Raw genomic sequence first — 21,339 nt, forward strand, 5'->3', positions numbered from 1 at the left:
AATTTCACACTCATTTTCTTGCAGATATCTGGATTCTGTGGAGAGAGCATTGTCTGCTGGTGACGCAGTTTTGATTGAAAATTTGGAAGAGATGGTTGATCCAGTGCTGGGACCCTTACTCGGTCGAGAAACTATCAAAAAGGGGAGGTAAGTAAGGGTGCTATATATATATATATGTGTGTGTGTGTGTGTGTGTTTACAACTGTGTTTGTGTGTGCACACATTTTACATTTCATAGTGTACCCTGATATGTACTGTAACTACACTAAATGTCTTGCTTTGTGCTTGCTCAAGGTACATTAAAATTGGAGATAAGGAATGTGAATACAGCCCCAATTTCCGTCTGATCCTTCACACCAAACTGGCGAATCCTCACTACCAGCCCGAGATGCAGGCACAGTGCACCTTGATTAATTTCACAGTGACCCGGGACGGCCTGGAGGATCAGCTCCTGGCTGCTGTCGTTAACATGGAAAGACCAGACTTGGAGGAGCTCAAGGCAAGTACAGTGTAGGCTCTTACTGTGTGTAGGCTTTCTGGCACTGTATAAACTGCTCTCTTCCTGAAAGAGAATGAGGTGCAGTCAATGTATCTACCTCGGCATCGACCTGGTGACTTCTGAGGCACACATTCTCCTGACTGGAAAACCACAGAAATATTGGATGAGACTAAATCAAAGACTTTTAGTCTGTTTTAGCTCTGATTTCAGCAATCGTGAAATTTCAGCCTAAAACGAATTGATGACTTACTCTGGAGTGACCCTACCATTAGAATAAGTGAAACATTGCATTGCATGTTCTCCCCGTGTCTGCATGGCCCTGAGATAGACTGGCGACCTGTCCAGGGTGTATTCCTGCCTTTCGCCCAATGTATGCTGGGATAGGCTCCAGCCCCCCTGCGACCCTGATCAGGATAAGCAGGTTCAGATAATGGATGGATGGATGGATGTCTTGTTAGTCTTTTTGTAAACCTCCAGTTATGAAATCAGAATTCATGGTCACCACACAACAGCAAAAACATCAGTTACGATGTGTGTTTTGTCATAAGAGTGGTGTGGACTGAAGCAATGCAGTCGCTCTGGACTGTGAAGTAGGACAACAGTTTTTCACTGACATTGATGAGTGACAGGTTGTTTATAGATGAAATATAGTGATGTATTTTTCACCCTGTAGTCACAGGGTACATACATAATATGAAGACTACACAAGTGTTAAAGGGGTAGTTCACTTTCTTTTAATTTTGTGATATTATTTTAGTTGTTGTATATGTTATTGATTTGTCCAGTTTTGTGTGTAATGAAGGATATTTTGGATATTTAGGGAGATATTCTGCCAGCTTTGGGCAGGTATTGGATATTTGTAGCTTCATGGTCTATTGCATGAGAATACACTTGTAGCGACTCAGCAGTAGCTTGCTCAATGATGCTATCAGGTTGTATATACACTCAGTGAGCACATTATTAGGTAGACCTATACACCAACTTGTTATTGCAAATATTTAATCAGCCAATCATGTGGCAGCAACTGAATGCATTAAAGCATGTAGACGTGGTCAAGAGGTCCAGCTGTTTTTCAGACCAAATGTCAGAATGTCATCTAAGTGATTTTGACCGTGGAATGATTGTTGGTGCCAGTCAGAGTGGTTTCAGTATCTCAGGTACAGATGCTCCTTTAGGTACTTCTTAGCAAGCTGTATCCTGGTCGTCGTGTTTTCACAGCAAACTAGTCATTTGCATCTTGCAGTGTAGCCTCTGTAGTTTTGTTCTTGAAGTCTTCTGCGGATGGCAGCCACTGGCAGAGCTTCAGCAGACTCAGACATGACTAAGCTCACCGGTGCTCTTTCTTCTTAATGATGTGCCAAACAGTTAATTTTGGTAACCGAAGGTTTCACTTATGTCTCTGGCTTTTATTTTACTTCTCAGCCTCATAATGGATTTCTGGACTTTTATTGGCAGAACTCTGGTTCTTATGCTTACGAATGCCAATTACAGACTGCTAATGCAATTAAAAGCCTAGAATTGAGGCAAAATGCTGAAAACTCTCTTATACTATCTTACACTCTCTTACTAAGGAAGCAATTGAATGCATGTGAGTAATAAGATGCACCAGTGAACTCATTTGTCACAAACATTTTGGTGCCCTGAAATGGGGGGACTGAATGAAAAGTGCTATATTTCCACATAGTGAAACCAAAGTGTATAAAAATACCCCTTAATAAAAGCTGCACTTTAACTGCAGGGAAATTATTTGATTACAAATTTGAGTATAGAGCCAAATCAAGAAAAAATATATCTCTGTCCCAAATGATATGGAGTTCACTGTGTGTGTGTACATAACTTTTATCTGCATGCTGGTTTGGAGTTACTTTAAATGTATTTTCTTTTTGTAGACCATGATTACCTATGTGGTTAACATCTGATTGTTTCAAACAGTGGTAAATATACCTGCCTTTCCATGCTAAGTCTGTATTTTTGAGTAACATATTTCTAGCTTGCTAAATCCCACTCAGTGCTTTTCCGTAGCTCAATGTACTTGTAGTGGTCATTCTTCTCTACTTTTTTAAGGTAATCTAAATTGAAGCAAAGCATATCTTCAAATCTTGCATAGTAGACTGTCTGAATGCCTTATTTACTGCAAATGAAATATCATTGGCCTCCACTGGCTTCCTATTGCCGCATGCATCCATTTCAAGGCCCTAGTGTTGGCATTTCAGGCTGCTAAGGGGACTGCCCCACCTTACATACAATCCCTGATCACTCCCTACTCCCCAGCTAGACCACTCCGGTCTGCCAGCTCTGGTCGCCTTACGGTTCTCTCTCTACGTGCACCTGGCGGTCGAGCTGCACGTTCACGCCTGTTTTCCGTTCTGGTTCCTCAGTGGTGGAATGACTTGCCTACCACTGTCAGAACAGCAGAATCCCTCCCCCTATTTCGACGCAGACTCAAAACCCACCTTTTCAAACTCTACCTTACTCCTCCCTCCTGATTTCCCCTGCCCCTCCTTTCTGATATCCCTATCCTTGTCTAACCCCCCCCAGAAAAAAAAATAAAATGCACTTATGATGACAACTATGTTTAGAACAGCATTTCATGTGTATTTTGCTAGTTTCTGGATGTGATGCTTTAACTTATGGTAGAACCTATGCACTTGTAAGTCGCTTTGATTAAAAGCGTCTGCCAAATGACTAAAATGTAAATGTAAATGTAAAATATTGCATAACCTTTACATAATTACACCAATATTCAGTGCTTACAATACAACTGTAACTAAGTTTATTTTGTCTTATCTGAATGTGCCACCCTTGAGGCTGAGGTACAGTGTGCACTGGTCCCAAAAAATAAATGGAACCTCATATTTTGGTTACATTTTTCCTTATTATGCATCATTACGTTCGGAATTATAGTTGTTATTTTTCAGTGTATTTCTAGATCAAACCTCGTCTGTCTATTCGCATCATACGGGGTTCCGGAGACATGGCTCAGTCATTTGACATGAAACAATTCTCTGGCAGCTTTGAGGTCTGCGGAGATAAGGGAAATGCTGTTTAATATTTTAGTGTATTTGATTTACAGTGAGTAACAATGGAATTTGAGCTTGGCTGCTTGAGTCGGCTCTGTAAATTAAGGGACACATTATTTATTTTACGAGCAGGACTACTGCAACATGTAAAAATATACCGATGTATAAATTAGGACTCCTGTGTGACATGTACCATGCCATACACACTTATCTGACTCCTGTGGCCCCTGGCTTGATCATCGTCATCACAGAATGAGGCTGGGTAGCTTCTATTAAGTGTATTCACTTCACAGTTTATTCTGTGCCCGTCCTGTATGCTCGTCTGGTTTCTCAGAAGCAGTCTTGCATTTTCACTTTCTGCTTTCAGTGCTTACATTAATGAGCACTCCGAGTTGTGATGGAGGCTGTAGGAGATACGTGTCAAGTGAAAATAATGAAGTAAATGTAAACTACTTTATCAAAGATCCGTTGCTAATGAGGCTACATGCTCACGAAGGCCTCGGAGCTTATGAAATATATTCCTCACTGGTCCAGGCGACTGCTAGGATCCTCATTTTCCCCTCCTCTTTGCAGTCTAGAGAATCAGAAGAGCAGCTTCACAGGGAGAAAGATTGCTGACGGCAACACTTTAAAGATTTAGATTCCGATAATTTGAAAACTGTGTAGCAGGTCAGCGAGATATAACAATGAATCTATTTACATTTTCAATTATTTTCCCTTTCTCTTTGTATTTTTTATCTGGGCTGCAGTTAAATCAAGCCAGCACACCGCTTTCATCTGAGCACAGATCAGCATTTGTAATACCTTATGAGTGTGGAGCCTTTTTAAATAGTCTGTCCCCTCAGCAAAATTCTGCAGAAAAATTAAGCTTGTTTAATTAGCATCTCAGTACGTTTGTATGAGAATATGCTACGTTTATTTGTGTTATTGTGCTAATTAGCTTTCCAAAGGTACAGGAAAAGGCATTGCAAAGAGTGTGAAATGTGTCTGCTATAAACGTGAATTACACTTTTAATTTTCATTTTATATAATCAAGCTATTTGCTTTAAATGGCATTAGAAACGGCTATAAACATGTGACGCATTTAGCATACCCCACTCCCTCCTTGTTCTGTACATGGCGTGCTGCATATTGAATAATGTGGAGAATTTGGACTGTAAAGGAGACATCTGTCCATTTGAAATGACTCCATCTTCCCCAGCAGTGGAACGGCCTTTCCCCCCCACTTTTCCCCCCAAATTTGTCTCATTTTAATAAGACAGCACGCCCCGCTTTCAAAATGAAATAAAGAGGCCAGACCTCTCTGCTTTAATAATAATTTTCCCTGCCTGCAATGATAGACATGTTATCTCATTCTGATCCCAATTAGGTTTTGTGCTGACTGGTTAATTATTTGTTTTCTGGGCAGGGTAATTAGATGTACAATATGCCAGCAGAGACCTAATCGTTAATAACTGACTCATTAAAATGTAGGATTTTATGGTTTGCTTCTCCTCCTTTGCTTCGGTACTGTATGCAAGGTCAAGGTCGTGCCAGCTCGGTGAGCACTGAAATTCCCCTGCATCTTTTTTTCATAAGCTGTCTGCATAGCTGCTGGAAGAACACAGCCAGCAGTGACACTGCGGCCTTTTTAATAATGCACTCTGTTGCTAATCAAACTTTTTGGGACATTTGGTGTCCAGCCGACTGTTTATTATTTTGCCTCGCTATATTAGTAGTCTCATCAGAGCCTAGAAATGTTTACCTCATTTACAAATTGCTAAATCCCAGGCCAGACAACCGTGGATAAATTGCATGTAATCAATCATATATTAAATGCAAACTTCAGTAAGCAAGTGATTCAGGCTTCATTTGAATAATAATAAAATCGACTGAGTCGCAGTCGGTTTAAATACCATATATGCATTTTAGTAGCTATTTTAACTTTCCGAATGTGCAGACTTGTTGACTTCTAACCGGTACTTATTACTAGGGATGTCATTAAATATAAATATATAAAATATTGTTCAGCACGTTGTTCTATTGAGGAATTTCTGTGACAATGTATTGTATTTCCAGTAAAATAAAAGAAAATATTTATTTGGTCGGGGAGAGAGCCATATTAGCCTGACATACCCAGATCTGATCCACCTTATCTGATTCTGTGAGAAAGTGAAAATGTTTTGAAAGAAACCCCCAAACAGTAAACAGAACTATTTAACGGAAACAAACACATCGATCAGGATGGCCAGCGGGCCTGAGTACGTTCCACACATTGTTTCTTGAGCTTGCATGGTTTAGTCGGTTGATATGAAAGACAGCAGATGACTCACGGAGCTTGGCTGGGGTTTGATTCCCTCTGCCACTCGTGACTGGGTTAATTCACTCAGACAGGGCTCCCCTCATGTCTTCAGCTATCAGAAACATATCGATCACGGTTCCGTTCTCATGTCCTCCACTCGTCCTTTCGTCCACTATGAAAGGTTGCGATCAAGGCTGACGGCAAATTGTATTTCACGGAATCAATCCACAGCCTAATCTTTTTTTTTATTTTAATGAATTAACTCATTATGATAAATCAAGGGTGTTATAATGTCCTCATGAAGCACTTCATACTGAACCAGCACTTTCCTTGATACAGCCTAAATATATATATATATATATATATATATATATATTGATATATCTTCTACCATTGCCCTGAAATATGTTATATGCATATGTACAAATTATTTATTCTGTTTCTTAAAATTCTCTGTTCTGCAAGTCACTTTTTGAAGGCATATTTACATACACTATAAAATTGGAAATTCAGCAGTATTTTAATGTGGACAGATTCAAATATTTCACAGTTATTATAGTGAATGCAGACTTTCCAAATGTTCTTTTGTATGACTTTAAAGGCAAAGCAAAGTTCAAAACTTGAACTAGACTTGATATCTGCCATTTGACCACCATCACTGATTAGGCATGAATGCCTTTGTTTCTTTTGTGCTGTTGTACTGCATACAGAAATGTAATTTCCTCTTTATGAATCTTATCTAGTCTAGCCTCACAAAGCAGCAGAATGGCTTCAAGATTACCCTGAAAACTTTGGAGGACAACCTCCTATCCCGCCTGTCTTCTGCCTCTGGAAACTTCCTTGGGGACACAGAGCTTGTGGAAAACCTAGAGACAACGAAACGAACTGCTGCAGAAATTGAGGAGAAGGTAAAGTGGCCATGATAGAATTTGCAATTTCCGATTTCCGATTTCTGCTGTAAACTCATTGTGAGTTCAAAACAAGATTAATGTGGACATTGCAAGCTGGTATAAAAAACTTTTAAAATCTGAAGACACAGCAGTTGTTGGAGCACACACTGTCTCATAACAATAACAGAAACAAACAGGTATTTTAAGGTTGTCACAACTCCTGCTGTTGGCAAAATTGAAAAGAAGTTCCAGCTTCTGAGGGTGTATGTATGTGTGTGTGTGTGTGTGTGTGTGTGTGTGTGTGTGTGTGTGTGTGTGTGTATGGGCACATAAATTCAATGTCAGTCAAAACTGAACAGATCACCTGAGCTACTCTGCATCACTTTCACAGTAAATGTAATACCACAAAACATCTGGCTAGTGAGTCAAAGAACTAATTATTTTAAAGCTGTCTGAGGTAAACCTACTTTTTGACATTTTTAATGTGCTCATTTATGGAAAAATATAAGGCATTGGTCTCCTATAAAGGAAAAGGTCTTATGCAGAAAAGTGTTGTGACTTTCATGTCATGCTTGGGTGTTGATGATTAATGGCTTAGTTGTAAGAACATGTTGTGCTGTTTGAACAATCTGGGTGGCGCCGTGCTGTTTGTTGTTTTGAGGAAATCAAATGAGAACATAGATGTTTATTCTTTTATCCTTATGAGAACTCCCAGTTCTTTTCCTCTGAAGGGTCCAGGCTTAAGGCTCTCTGCCTCAATAGTGACATTTTTTTCAGCACATCACAGTTTTTGATAAATAAAATCTGAGGACAAGACGGCAGCCTCCTAGTCCATGGGACCTCTGTGCACTTGAAAGGCTTTTGTAATTGACAGATTTAGCATGTAGTCAGGCATATTAAATATGCCTGTGGAAGCCTAAGAAGTTGTTAAACTAGATATACAATGTTGCAATACAACAATGCTTTTTTCCTGATTTATTTGAACACTCACCCATTCCATTTAGATATGGTGAAAAAACTAAATTAGTATGCTTGTTTTTAGTTTGGTTTTGTTTAAAAGAATGTAGAAACTGTGGTGCTCGTATTATCTCTGTGATACCGAGAAGATGACCTGTAATTGACCATCTAGACATGCAATAAAAAGTAGCTGCTTTTTACACTTTTACAACTTACTTAAACTTAAATTTCGATAGGTTTTTTTTTTTTAGGTCAGCGCACATGCATTTTCTCAGAAGTGGAGACACTGTCCATATTATCTTAACTTAAGGTACTTTGTTTTGAGGATGAAAGTGCTAAAACAAGCACTGGTGCGGAACAAAACACGATGGTGTGGCAAAGGTGTGACGGCCCGGGCCAGTCAGGCACCATTCTGCATTTCCTTAAAGAAGCTGCTTCTAATACCCTTGTTTGTTATTTGTTTATGAAGCGCAGGCTCTGCTCTCCAGCTCTTACTTGTTATTCATGTGTGACCCACAAGACTTAATTGATGTTATTGATCTGTGAGGGGCGGGAAATTACTTAGCTGACGATGTGCATTTTAAAATGTACCTAGCTGTGAACATAACACAAAAAAACATTTATAGAATAAATATATCATGATAGATTGCAGCATGGTATTGTAGTATCTACTGTATTTGTGGATAGCACTACTACATATTCTGTGTGTGGATGCCTTGGTAATGTAACATTGCTCATGGTTGTCTCTGTGGGTTCTGGTGGAGGAATCTTAAGGCTAATTGCATTTGTTAAGATGCTTCTGTTGCTGTGTGTTCGCACCTGTATGCACACTTCAAATGAACCAACCCCCTTTCACCCAACCCAGTGCAAGAACTAAACACACATGACAGAACCAACTTTGTGGAACTTCAGAATATGTCTGCCCTTCCGACAGCCGCATCTGCACAAGTGAAACTTTTTGCCACCTCAGTGTCGAGCTCTGTACAACATGTGACATTGAGTCCATGATGAGTGCCACACTCCTTTTAGAGTTTCCTTTTAGAGTCTACATTCTTCTGAAAGTGGTCCCCAGAAATGTATTCTGCATGCATCGTTATATTAACTGGGATTGTGTAACCTGAGTGGCCATTAATTGCTATGATCCCCTAACCCCCGATCCAAATGCAGACATATTAATGATTATGGTAATGGTGGTTAATTTGCTGTGTGAGCTCCCTCTCTTGCACTGGTTGTGTTGTAGGTAAAAGAAGCCAAGGTGACTGAAGCCAAAATCAATGAAGCCAGGGAGCATTACCGGCTTGCTGCAGCCAGGGCATCCCTACTCTACTTCATAATGAACGACCTCAATAAAATCCACCCTATGTATCAGTTCTCTTTGAAGGTACTCTGTCTAATGAATCTTCGCAGATAGTCATATATTAAATCCGGGTTACTTTGTTTTCTTTCCCCTCTCTGGCTATCTATTCTGTTTGGAGCATGCCTGGCTTGTTTATGCATTGGTTTATGTATTTGCTGTTTCCAAATGAAGTAATGTTCTTGTTAACATATTTTATCTTGTCATCTGCTCTCATGAGAGAACACTTTGGGATCCACACCTGTGATGTATAGTATCCAATATAAGACCAGAGCACTCTTGTGTTCTGGAGAATGGCACTTTGCACATATCAATATATTCTGTAAGGCTGTGTGGGGATATAGAGCTGAGAACTCAGCCAAGACCAATTAGATGAATATATCAACAGCTTCCGTCAATTCAATGCTGGATAAAACCCTTTTAAAATCATATATTATTATACAACATATATAAAGGCAGTCTGAATACACATGTGTATGACAGATTCATTATCATATACAAATACTGTATAATTTTGATGTGTGTAAATGCAAGACCATTAACTGTCACCCTATCTTCCTACAGCATTACTGATTTAATGGATACTAATTTTATATTTGGATACATTGGATACATTTACATTTTCACATTTTAAATGACTTATTATATTAAATTGAGGAGAGCAATATATATAACAAAACAGAGTAATCATTATGACTGCACAGTTTGCCAATGAACAGCTCTCTGAAGGATAAAAGGCTGTGTGTTTGAAAGGCCAGTGAGCACTCAGTGTTGTGTGTTCACAGGCCTTTAGCGTGGTCTTCCAGAGCGCTGTGCTGAAGGCACCTCCTGATGAAACCCTCAAGCAGCGGGTCTCCAATCTCATCGACAACATCACGTCGTCTGTCTTCCAGTACACAACGCGCGGCCTCTTTGAGTGCGATAAACTCACGTACACCGCCCAGCTCGCCTTCCAGGTAACACACACCGTCTTTACGCCTGGTGTTGTTTCAGGGTGTCGCCTTTCCTCTTTGAAAGATCTGGAGTATGATATGTTGATATGAATATGATATGATATGTTGGAAGATGTAGGTGTTGTTAAAGCCATTTTTGTTTCTGGATAAAACTCAGATTTTGCTGATGAATAAAGAGATCAACCCAACAGAACTGGATTTCCTTCTGAGGTACCCTGCTCAGCCTGGCCTGTCCTCACCTGTTGACTTCCTGTCCAGTCAGTCCTGGGGTGGCATCAAGGTGAGGAACCTTCCTAAGGATGTTTTGGAGAAGGGTAGTGTTTTTCAAAGAAAAGCTTTTTAGCTTAGTGCCTCATAATCAATAGGTTTAGCTTCTACAGAAATAATCAGATTTTGTTGCATAGTTTTATGTGATATCATTTGTCCTCCTTTCAAATAATATAATTTTCTATTTTCTGTAAAAGCATTCAGTCCATTCTGTTTATTGTTTTCAGAATGGTAAATGCCTTGTATTAAATACTCAAGTGATGCTGCAGCTTTTCAGCTAAGGAATTTCGTTTTTGTAAGAAATGCTTTCTCGCATTTGTAGAGCTTATAAAAAGGACAATATTGGCTCGTATAAGGCTGATGTATTTCTTTGATTTGTTCATTTTGTGCTGGCTGTGGAAAAGCAATGCTTTATTAGAATTATACAGTTTAATTATGATGTTCATTTTACTGGGTGCATATGTGCATCATCAGTTAAAAGTTAATAATGACCTAATATGTTATCCTCTATCCAACTTTTGAAACAGTTCTCTTTGTAAATTCCATGGAAGTATGTCCTAGGAGAGCTGTTGCAGTGTATGCAGCCCTATATACTGTAATATCAGGAACAAAATGGCCAAAACACTAGCTTATTGATAATTTTATTTAGTACTCTGGTAATATTTTACTGTATTCCCAAAATTTTGAATTGAAGAAAATATGGAGAATAAGAATCTATTGTAGAATACAAATGTTCCTTTTTCAGCTATATGACAAGTTGTGGTGCTCAACTTATTTTTTTCCCCTTTACTTTATTTATTTTGACTATTACTACCTGTGTGTAGGATGGAGAGGCGAGAGTAAAATAAATATTAGTAATGAACCGGACCACTCATAATTAATATCTTGCTGCACTGCACTGTCTTTCACACTTGAAGCACACAGGCATTGCAGTCAACACTGTAAACATCCTCAGTCTGGACTTCTCCTTTGTGTGAAGCACTCCTGCCACATCCTGTCAAATCAAATAGAGCTCATCAGTTTCCTAAGAACCGTCTCTGTGTCTCTCATAGCGGATAAGGACAATGCAATTGCAGCCCAGCAACTTTTGCAACTGTGGAAGCAGTAAAGTGGAATTCTGCCATTATCTGGAAGTGGCTATGCTGTTCTACAGCATTGCGATCAGCCATAGTGTTTGCCTTGTTGAAATAAAGCCTTTGAGGCATGATCACCTTTCAGCTAGTGGCAGTACTCATATTCACCTCCTGTAGGTATTCTTACTGCATGAATTTAAATGAATAATTTCCATTCAGTTTGAATGCAAAATGTAATACTTTAGAAGTACTTTACAACAATTTGGGCTGGATCTTTACTTTACTTTACCAGTGGAGACAGATCTTTAGTAAAAGGTTTGACGTAACCTTCAATCTGTGAAGCGGTGCTTCATTTTATTTTTATGAAATCGATCTTGGAATCTATTCACAGGAATATATATGCTGATAATTATTGATGAGCAGTTATTCCCTAATATGTCAACGGAAATCTGAAGTGAAGTGTCTTTCTTAAGTTCCCACTGCCACAGTTTTATATTCGCAACACAATGTAGAAATATTAGCGAATGACTCCTGTGATTCTGTTGGTGTGGACTGACACTACCCAAGCGAGATGGGTAATGGTGCAATTTCTACTGGCCATTCCCCCTTTGACCACAGAGAGTTTTTAATGAGTGTTCTTTGACCCATAGAAGTCAAGTGCAGTGCGTTTTGAGTGGGAGGGTAGAGACATATGGTGTTCAGCATTAGGCCATCACACTACATTTGTTTACACTCCTGTCAAAGTGCTTATGCTTAAGCTTTCATGGCCATGAATATTTCAAATGTTCAAATGAATATTTAGATAAACCATACCTTCGGTTCACAGTAATACATAGTCCTATTGCAACAAAAGCTTTCGTGTGATTAAATACGCTGTATTTCATCACACTGTTATGTGATTTCTTTGTGTAATCAACATTATGTGTAGAACTAATGATGATGAGAGAGGGAGTGAAGACCCCCATGGGAATGGAATGCATTGTATGCCAAAGCTATTTACTGTGCTAATTATTGTGTATTGTGCGTATTTTATTTATTCTTTTATCTAAATATAAGGATCTGTGACAAAATTATCTTTGCGATTCTCCGTGTTAGCGTTATAGGTTTTATAATGAGTAAACTGTAGGTTTCAGTATCAGAAAAGAACATGGTTCAGTTTGTGCTGGAAGTTATATTAATAAAAGGACACCACTCTAAACAAAAGGGTTTCAATTTGCTTCAGAGACTGCAGAAAGACATGAACCGCATCACTGAATATTAATAGGTTATGTTGCTATGATTGAAAATTACACAACAGAAAACATATTCATAATCAGCTTCTGAAAGTGTCCCAGTTATTACAGTGATTTTTGTGAGAATTTAATAAAGTAAATCTCCTAAAGAATGTTCTGCTTTTGTTTGCTGTATCTCTCATGGCATATGGCAACACACTATTATCTTCACAAAAACCTGTAATTATATCAAGGGCAATGGAGGGGATAGAGCAATATTCATGGTTTGTGTGGCTGCAGCCTTCTGTCGAAAATCGTTTCACAGTGCAACTAACCGTTTCACCTTTGATTAAGTGTTGTGAGAGTGTGCATTCCAGGCTGTTGTGTTGCCTGTTTTCTTTGTTTGCATACATTTGAATTAACTTTGCGTAATTCCTCTGTACACTTTCTAAAATAGGGATGATTGCCAAAAAGATAAACAGCACAAATTGAGTGCAGTTATGAAAACGAGCATAAATACTGTTTGTGAGTATATGCAGTCAATATGGTGATTAGTGGAATTATATAAAATGGAAGGTAGGTTTGTAGTTGCGCAATCCAATTACATTAAAGATTACAGAGTTCATATTAAACTATAATACTATTGTGTCCATTCTTTACCTATGGTTACGTAGTTGAGCATATTTTTGCATAAATACTGGTAACAACACATGGTAATTATCAATTCCAGATGTTTTTACTCAGAGTAAGAACACAAGTCATAATAACCTTTTCTATTTTAAAATCACAATCTGGAAAATAAATCTGATGATAATTTTTTTAAATAAATATTTTTTAGGTTGTAAAAATGCCAATTGTTGATGCACCAACTGTACTGCTCTGCTGTACTGAGCAGAGTGAAGTTATGTGCTCTTTAAATGCATATTTTCCATAAGAAAGCTTTAGTGAACAGCTTGGCATGAGTCACCATAGTGTTTTTGGAAATATTTATGCAGATTTTCACCAGCCAGTATTTATGCTGCATAGTACGTATAAAGAGAACAGGCACCATTCTTCAGAGATGAGATAACTATAGCATCAAATATTGCAAGCAATAAAAACGCCTTTATTTTCTGCAGTATAAGCATATTGGATCCTGTCTGTTAAGAAAAAACTGTAATGTGTGTTCAGCATTTTGAGCACAAAGACAGCTTACAGTATATTGCTATTGATTAGATTTGCTCTCAGTTCTGATTTTTTTGCCTTTACTGTTCTAGTCCAAGTCTTTCTCATAGTGAAAAAAATGTTTTTTTTAATGTTTACTTTTGTTCGGACGAGGGTAAACAATGTGACCTCTTTTTATTTAACTCTGATGCAGTCAAAATAGCTTTCCCACAGTGACCCTTTTTTCAGAAGTTGAGATGTAGCATAAATAAACCGAGCGTGCTGCATCACTATTTTCCGAGCTAGCTATTTTTCTCAGACTGTTTTTTTTTCTCCCTTTTTTCCAACACATCACGCTGTTCCCCCAAGGCACTGTGCGCCATGGATGAGTTCCGGAATCTGGACCGCGATATTGAGGGGTCGGCCAAGCGTTGGAAGAAGTTTGTGGAGTCTGAGTGTCCGGAGAAGGAGAAGTTCCCCCAGGAGTGGAAGAACAAGACGGCTCTTCAGAGGCTGTGCATGATGAGGGCCTTGAGACCTGACCGCATGACCTACGCTGTGAGGTGAACCGGGCACGGACTGACAAACTATCACAGGCACCAGAGATCGATGGTCCTACGTCTGCAATGAAGAGCAGAAATCGCTCCATTAAGTCCTCATGGCCTTTAAAAGATTAGAGAAGGCCACAGTGAAGACTATTAATAAGCCATTATGCTTTGTAGATTCTCAGTTCATATTTTGGCAGAGGATCATTGTATGCTTTTTTTTATAAAAGTTTTTACTCCCCTTGACCCTATATTATGAACATGCAAACATTACGTTTCTATGATAGACTAACGTTTCTTACGTTAGACTTTAATCCAAAGGCCTACATACTGTGAAGCTTTGTGAATGAAGCCAGGCTAAAACAAATGGTAGTAATACAATTGCTTTTTCCTGTAGGGATTTTGTGGAGGAGAAACTGGGAAGTAAATACGTTGTGGTCAGATCTCTGGACTTTGCAATTTCCTTTGAAGAATCTGGGGCAGCAACTCCCATGTTCTTTATCCTGTCTCCTGGTGTGGACCCTCTTAAGGATGTGGAGAAACATGGTAACTTCAACAAATCTCTAAATCAGTGCACTGATTTTAGCGTGACTGTAATGGCAACACCTCATTCACGTTCAGTATGATATTTTGACCAGGTCACTCAGCGAGGAAAAAAAATGCTAATGTAATTAGTAATTGCAATGTTTTCCAATGTTGTGCAATTTACTTTTATGACAAAAGCGTAGTTATCTTGGCCTCATTTAGAGCTTAGCTATGGCATAAGTTGTACATTTTGAACCTATGAGCAAAACTTAATATACACTCACAGAGCACTTTATTAGGAACATTTTTACTTTGTTACACCTACTTATTCATGCGATTATCTAATCGGCCAATTGTGTGGCAGCAGTACAATGCATACAATCACACAGATGTAGATACGGGTCAGGAGCTTCAGTTAATGTTCACATCAACCATCAGCATGAAGACATAGACAGTGGTTCTATAAGAGCAAAATAAATATTGGGGAGAAAAACTGATGGCTGGGCAAATATATACTCAGTGAGAACTTTATTAGGTATTTATTAGACTTATTTTTTAGACTTATTGGTCGTCTGCTGCTGCAGCCGATCCACTTAGAGGTTTCACATGTTGTGTGTTCAGAAACACTTGTCTGCATACCATTGTTGTAATGTGTAGTTATTTGTATAACTGTCACCTTCCTGTCAGCTTTTACCAGCCTGGCCCTTCTCCTCTGACCTCTCTCATTAACAACGAATTTCTGCCTGCAGAACTGCTGCTCACTGGATGTTTTCTGTTTTTCGCATTCTTTGAGACTGTTGTATGTGAAAATCACAGGCGATCAGGAGTTTCTGAGATACACAAACCACCCTGTCTACCACCAACAATCATTCCTTGGTCAAAGTCACTGAGATAACATTTCTTCCCCATTCTGACATTAACGTCTGAACAACAGCTAAACCTCTTGACCACGTCTGCAGGTGTTTATGCATTTAGTTGCTGCCACATGATAAAATATTTGCATTAACAAGCTGGTGTACAGGTCTACGTAATAAATCCCTCACTGAGTGCAGGTTGCAGAAATCCTTATAACGGCACAGGTAATACATAGTAAACGTACTGATCCTTCTTTCAAGGCCAGCCCTCAGTCTCCCAGGAGACCTCTCTGTTGGTGGGCTGCAGCAGTTGTGTTGTGCAGTACAGCAGCAAAAGCTTTGGTCGTTAGTTCTCGTCAGTTCCATAATTACCTGTGCAGGCTGTTCTTAATGTTGAAAAATCGAAAGAAGTTGTAATACCTGCTAGCAGTAACCAGAGGAACCATGGCTGAATGAAACCAATGCAGCATACAATTCCCTTTCACATATTGCTTATATTCAGTGTGCTAAAATGTAATGAATTATGCTTACTCCACTATAGCTTACAGGGGTGTAGATCTTCTCACTGGTGTTGTGACTAGGGACACCAGTTTATCTATGGCAGTTTGCTCTCCTGCAATGCAGTCCTCCTTCAGCAAGAGGTGGATATATCCTTCTTCTCAGTCAGTAGTCACATTGCCTCTCCCCAGTAATGTAGATCAAGGGCGACTAATTAAACATCAAGTGTGACTGACAGGAATGTCCCTCACTGTCACATTGTGACATGTTTTTTTCCCCAAAGCAATGAAAAGTAGATTTCAAAAGTGAATGAAATAGTTTGCAATAGTGTAAGCTTATACAAAATGAAAAGTGAAAAATTAAATACAAATACAAGGTTTAAGACAAGACAAATTAGTTCAAGATATATTAGTATAAACTTATCCATTGGAAGATACATTGTGCATTAACATAAATGGACAAGTAATGCTTTGCCTTCTGCACAATATTATTATTAGGATTTTTTTTTTTTTCTTCTATTGTAGAACTCTGTCAGACAGTGTGCTATTTGTAATCAAGTAGTTGGAAGTGCCAACACAGCAGTATTCAATGTGATGTCCAATTCCTGGTCCACAGGGTTGGAGTCCACAGTATACTTAAATACTGAAAATTGCACAGTACAGGAGAATATCATCTTATCCGAGACAAATGCATTTTGATTGTTGTAGTCACCGTGACTGAGCTGTTATTTATGCCATAAAGATGAAATGGGTCCTACTTTAACAGTCAAGGTGCAATTGTCAAACACTAGCTCTAACACAATGTGCAGGCGAATGATGTACCACACAACGGATCCAAACATCTAAAACACATTTTTAACAGTCCCACAGTTTGCTCAATCATTGACTAAGTTGTCAGTGTGCTCCGGGCTTAATGCGTGGAGTATGTAGCCATGATTTTAATGGATAGGCACCGGCTCCTAACAGCCACTGTAAATGTGCTGTCACTAAATTAGCTCCCTGTAGCATCAGCAAATATTTCTATTGACATGCTATTGCAGCGCCTAGCCCATGTTTTTGCAGACCCCAAAACTACCAAACCTGGCGCAAGTAACAAATATTCCTTTTCTGGGAGACAAAACTGGCTGTTCTGCCACCTAAATAGGGCCCTCTATGGTATCACTGATTTTGATTGCAGAAAGAAAAACAAAAAAACATATTTGTCTGTGCCATCTGTTGACTCATCTGACCACAGACATGCTGTCTATCATTTATTTATGCAAGTCAGCTTAGCTTAGTCCTTTATGAGAGTCAGCTGACGGTACACCCTAAATGCATTGATCACATCTTGCATGACATCTGTCCACCACTCAATTCTGTTTTTCACTGGCAGAAGATTCCCCCTTGTTGTTCATTTCAGACTGCAGTTGATGCTTATTGTTGGGAAATAGCAACCTATTGTTGTTTTTGTGTCTCTGTGTGGATTCATTGCAAGCTCTACAACATAAATTGACATGGTGTACAGTGTACCAGGAGGGTGCTGGTACCAGTCACTTCTCTAACCTGGTGTATTACGTAAACTAATTGCGTTTTCAAGGGTCACAGTTGATCGGTCATTGTATAATTAGTCAGGTGAAAACCTAATGCCTACAGTAATCCCTCAGGGATTTAAGCATTAGATACAAGCTGAAAGTTTACATGTAAATTCAAGTAGTGTTGGGTCATGTGCCCTAGATAAACTGGTAAAAGGTAAGGTAAGAGTGTTGTGCTGAGACCAGTGAAAAATTAATGTATATTTTTTTAATATTACCACTAAGTCTGAGTAGGAAATAAGATAACAAGTTAATACAACATTTTTTCTGACTTTACCATTACTTTTTGTTGGGAGTAGCAGGAATTTCATGATGTATCCCCAAGAGCTGTTCCTGCAATTTTCTGTGTGCGGACAGATGGTTTCTCCACAAATATTAAAAGTCATTTCTTTCAGGAAGAAAACTGGGCTATACCTTTGACAACAAAAACTTCCACAACGTGTCCCTGGGGCAAGGGCAGGAAGTGGTGGCCGAGCAGGCGTTGGATCTGGCAGCGAGAGAGGGGCACTGGGTCATATTGCAGGTACACAGGCTTAACTGTCCTTTGCTGTCATGAGATAAAATATGATTACACGGATCTGGCGTAGATAAGATCCATGTAAGATAATTTTGAAAGCAATTTTCTGTTAATTAAATGTCATTAAGAAAGGAATTTCTGGTCATTCCAGCGGAGATGAACTTCAGTTAATGTGAATCGCTCTGACAGATGTGTGATGCCAAAACATGCAGCTATGGCAAATGTATGAAAAGTGTGCACATATGCAGTGTGGCAGAAGGCTTCCCCTGGGTGATTAATGACCTAATTGGTCCTGCTGTGACTGAAGGAGAGAGAAGTGTCCACATTGCTATGCAGTCCAATCACCTGTTCAAGGGAAAGAACTGTGGCTCAATAACGAGTCCATTAGCCTGGGCATTTCAACTGTCAGCGTAAAGACATAAGACCCTACAATTTACCAGAGAATTGAGAATTGTCATAGATACGTATACTCAGTGAGCAATTTATTAGGTAGACATGTACACAATCATGTGGCAGCAATTGAATGCATAAAAGCATGCAGGTGTGGTCAAGAGGTTCATCTGTTGTTCAGACCAAATGTTAGAATGGGGAAGAAATGTAATATAGCTGACTTTGACTGTGGAATGATTGTTGGTGCCAGACAGGGTGGTTTGAGTATCTCAGAATCTCCTGGGATTTTCACACACAACAGTCTCTAGAGTTTGCAGAGAATTGTGCAAAAACAAAAAGCATCCAGTGAGCAGCAGTTCTGTGGGCAAAAATGTGATGTTAATGAGATCAGAGGTCAGTGGAGAAGGGCCAGACTGATTCAAGCTGACAGGAAAGTGACAGTAACGCAAATAACCACGCATTACAACAGTATTATGCAGAAGAGCACCTCTGAACACACAACGCATCAAACCTCTAAGTGGATAGGCTACAGCAGCAAAAGTCTAAGATACGTAAATAAAAATAAGTCTAATAAATACCTAATTTAGTGCTTACTTAGTGTATATGTGTAGATATATTCAGGCAGGTATCAAAGTACATGCTAATTTAATTACCTAATGCCTATATTGTTAAATATATCAGCTTCATAACTATTTAAAAATAATCCACAGTAATTGAACCAAGTTTACTTGTACACCGTTCACTGGTAATTAGTTGTCCATCTGGTACTTCTCTGGTGCAATTTTTGCAATTTTCTTTCATAACGTTTTGATTTTACTTTTTGATGGAATCCTGTCTTTACAGCTACTCTGCAGTGAAGGAAGTGATGATTTAAAATGGGTAATCTCACATATAATTTGGGGAAATGAAAGGCAAGGCTTTCCAGCATCTCTTCAGGCACCGCCTGCCATTTAAAGCTGTCTGTAGGTGAAACTCCCTGTGGAATCTTACTGCCTTTTATTGGCAGATATGAATGGCAGCGTCAAGCACAGGCGAGCACCCCGGTGTTAAATCATGCAATTAGCAAAATTGTTATCCTTACCGCAGTACCAGGACTGCAAAGACAAGCAGTTGTTTAATTACCCTTGCATAAAAATGGCAATCAATGCCTTTAAAACGATGCTTCCCTTGGCAACAGCCTCCAGTCGACTTTATCATTTGTGCCTGTCGGCCCAGGTTGGTGAGTTTCTTGAACGAAGCAGTCCTGATGCTTTGCTCCCACTTATGAATTCCGGTTTCACCCAGAAGATCTATGGGTCATGGAAAATCCCCCTCCCTTGAAGGTTAATTATATTGCACCACACACACTCTAGCCAACTAAGGGAAAGGCAGTCCTCCATTGCTGTACAACAGGAAATCAATCACTTAGAGTGGGGAGAAAATGCCCACAGTTCTGGAAATCCAGTGGCTTAAATGAGCAAAAGTCTCACATATTATCACCCATAGATAATCCTTGATTGAGCATGAATGTTAAAGCAGTAAGGTGATAATGTACTCTTTTAAGTCACTGATTGTCCATTTGTAAGGCAACCCTTTAAGATTTATCTTTAAAAAAAGGACTGTGTTTGAAACTAGGGATGTTCTGTGTACAGTAATATTCAGAATTGGCTTATACTGATCCAATACTCATATTGATCCAATAAGGATTTAGTTATTTGTCTTTTTCCCATGGCTTGTGTATGTGGCAGGGGGCAGAAAGATACTAATTCAGTGCATGCAGGTACGCACTCACACTGTATCATAGGCTGCTGCAACCAATGTGACACTACTCACAAGTGCCTGTTACGGCTCCAGCATGTCCGTGGGGAGGGTCATGAAACTTCAATGTGGTAGAATAACAAAAAACAGGAGTACATATTCACAAGTGATATGAAAATCTAGCGTCAGTATTTTTATTCTTGTGCTTTTCTGTTATCTGATTTAAAACAGTGTGCCGTGGGCCTCAGCATATTTGTGCTTGTTTAAATTATTCAACAGCTAGCCTCCACACAAGAACTACACCGAAATATTTGACATCACTTAAAATCAGTGAAACAATTCCAGAGCGGGCAAGATGAGCTTAAACAAATTATTCAGTTTGTTTGATCATTTCCCCATAAATGGGCAGTGACAGCTGCTCCTGCTAACAAAGTACATCTGAGACTAACAGATGCTTTCCTTAGGCTGACAGAGGTTTATCCTAGACTGATAAATGTTTATCTTAGACTGATGGAGGTTCTCTTTGGACTGACGGGAGGTCCTCCATAGACTAAAATATGCTTTCCTTAGACTGATGGAAGTTCCCCTTAGACTGATGGAGGTTCTCTTTGGACTGACAGAGGTTCTCCTTAGACTGACGGATGTTTATCTTAGACTGATTGATGTTTTCCTTTGACTCACAGAGGTTTTCCTTAGACTCACAGAGGTTTTCCCTAGAGTAACTAATGGAGGTTCCCCTTAGACTGATGGAGGTTCTCTTTGGACTGATGGAGGTTCTACTTAGACTGACGGATGTTTACCTTAGACTTATGGATGTTGATCTAAGGCTGATGAAGTACAGCTGAGACAGAGGTTTTCCAGCGTAGTAGAGATGCTTTACTGCCTTGGAACCTTGCCATTATTGGAGGAGCCATAAATTAATCTATTTGTGAGAAGACATCCTAGAAAACATGGAAGACATCTTGAAGCTGAAGCGTTGGCTTCGTGCTATTTAGTCATCAACATCCACAGAGAATGCAGGTCTTCGTGGTTTATGGGACATGGGACCACACACT

General features: G+C 39.2%; 1 protein-coding gene across 1 annotated transcript in view; it reads left to right on the top strand.

The window, feature by feature from the left end:
- Positions 1–21,339, top strand: part of dnah9 (dynein, axonemal, heavy chain 9) — a 124,391-nt gene that overhangs the window by 76,684 nt on the left and 26,368 nt on the right. Inside the window, exons 54-62 of the mRNA XM_061223225.1 lie at positions 25–147; positions 295–499; positions 6,544–6,708; positions 8,888–9,028; positions 9,787–9,957; positions 10,112–10,234; positions 14,018–14,211; positions 14,591–14,739; positions 18,036–18,163. Of these exons, the coding sequence (XP_061079209.1) occupies positions 25–147; positions 295–499; positions 6,544–6,708; positions 8,888–9,028; positions 9,787–9,957; positions 10,112–10,234; positions 14,018–14,211; positions 14,591–14,739; positions 18,036–18,163 (1,399 nt within the window). The remainder of the gene's footprint in view (positions 1–24; positions 148–294; positions 500–6,543; positions 6,709–8,887; positions 9,029–9,786; positions 9,958–10,111; positions 10,235–14,017; positions 14,212–14,590; positions 14,740–18,035; positions 18,164–21,339) is intronic.

This window comes from Conger conger, chromosome 2, assembly GCF_963514075.1.
Source record: "Conger conger chromosome 2, fConCon1.1, whole genome shotgun sequence".
Lineage (NCBI taxonomy): Eukaryota > Metazoa > Chordata > Actinopteri > Anguilliformes > Congridae > Conger > Conger conger.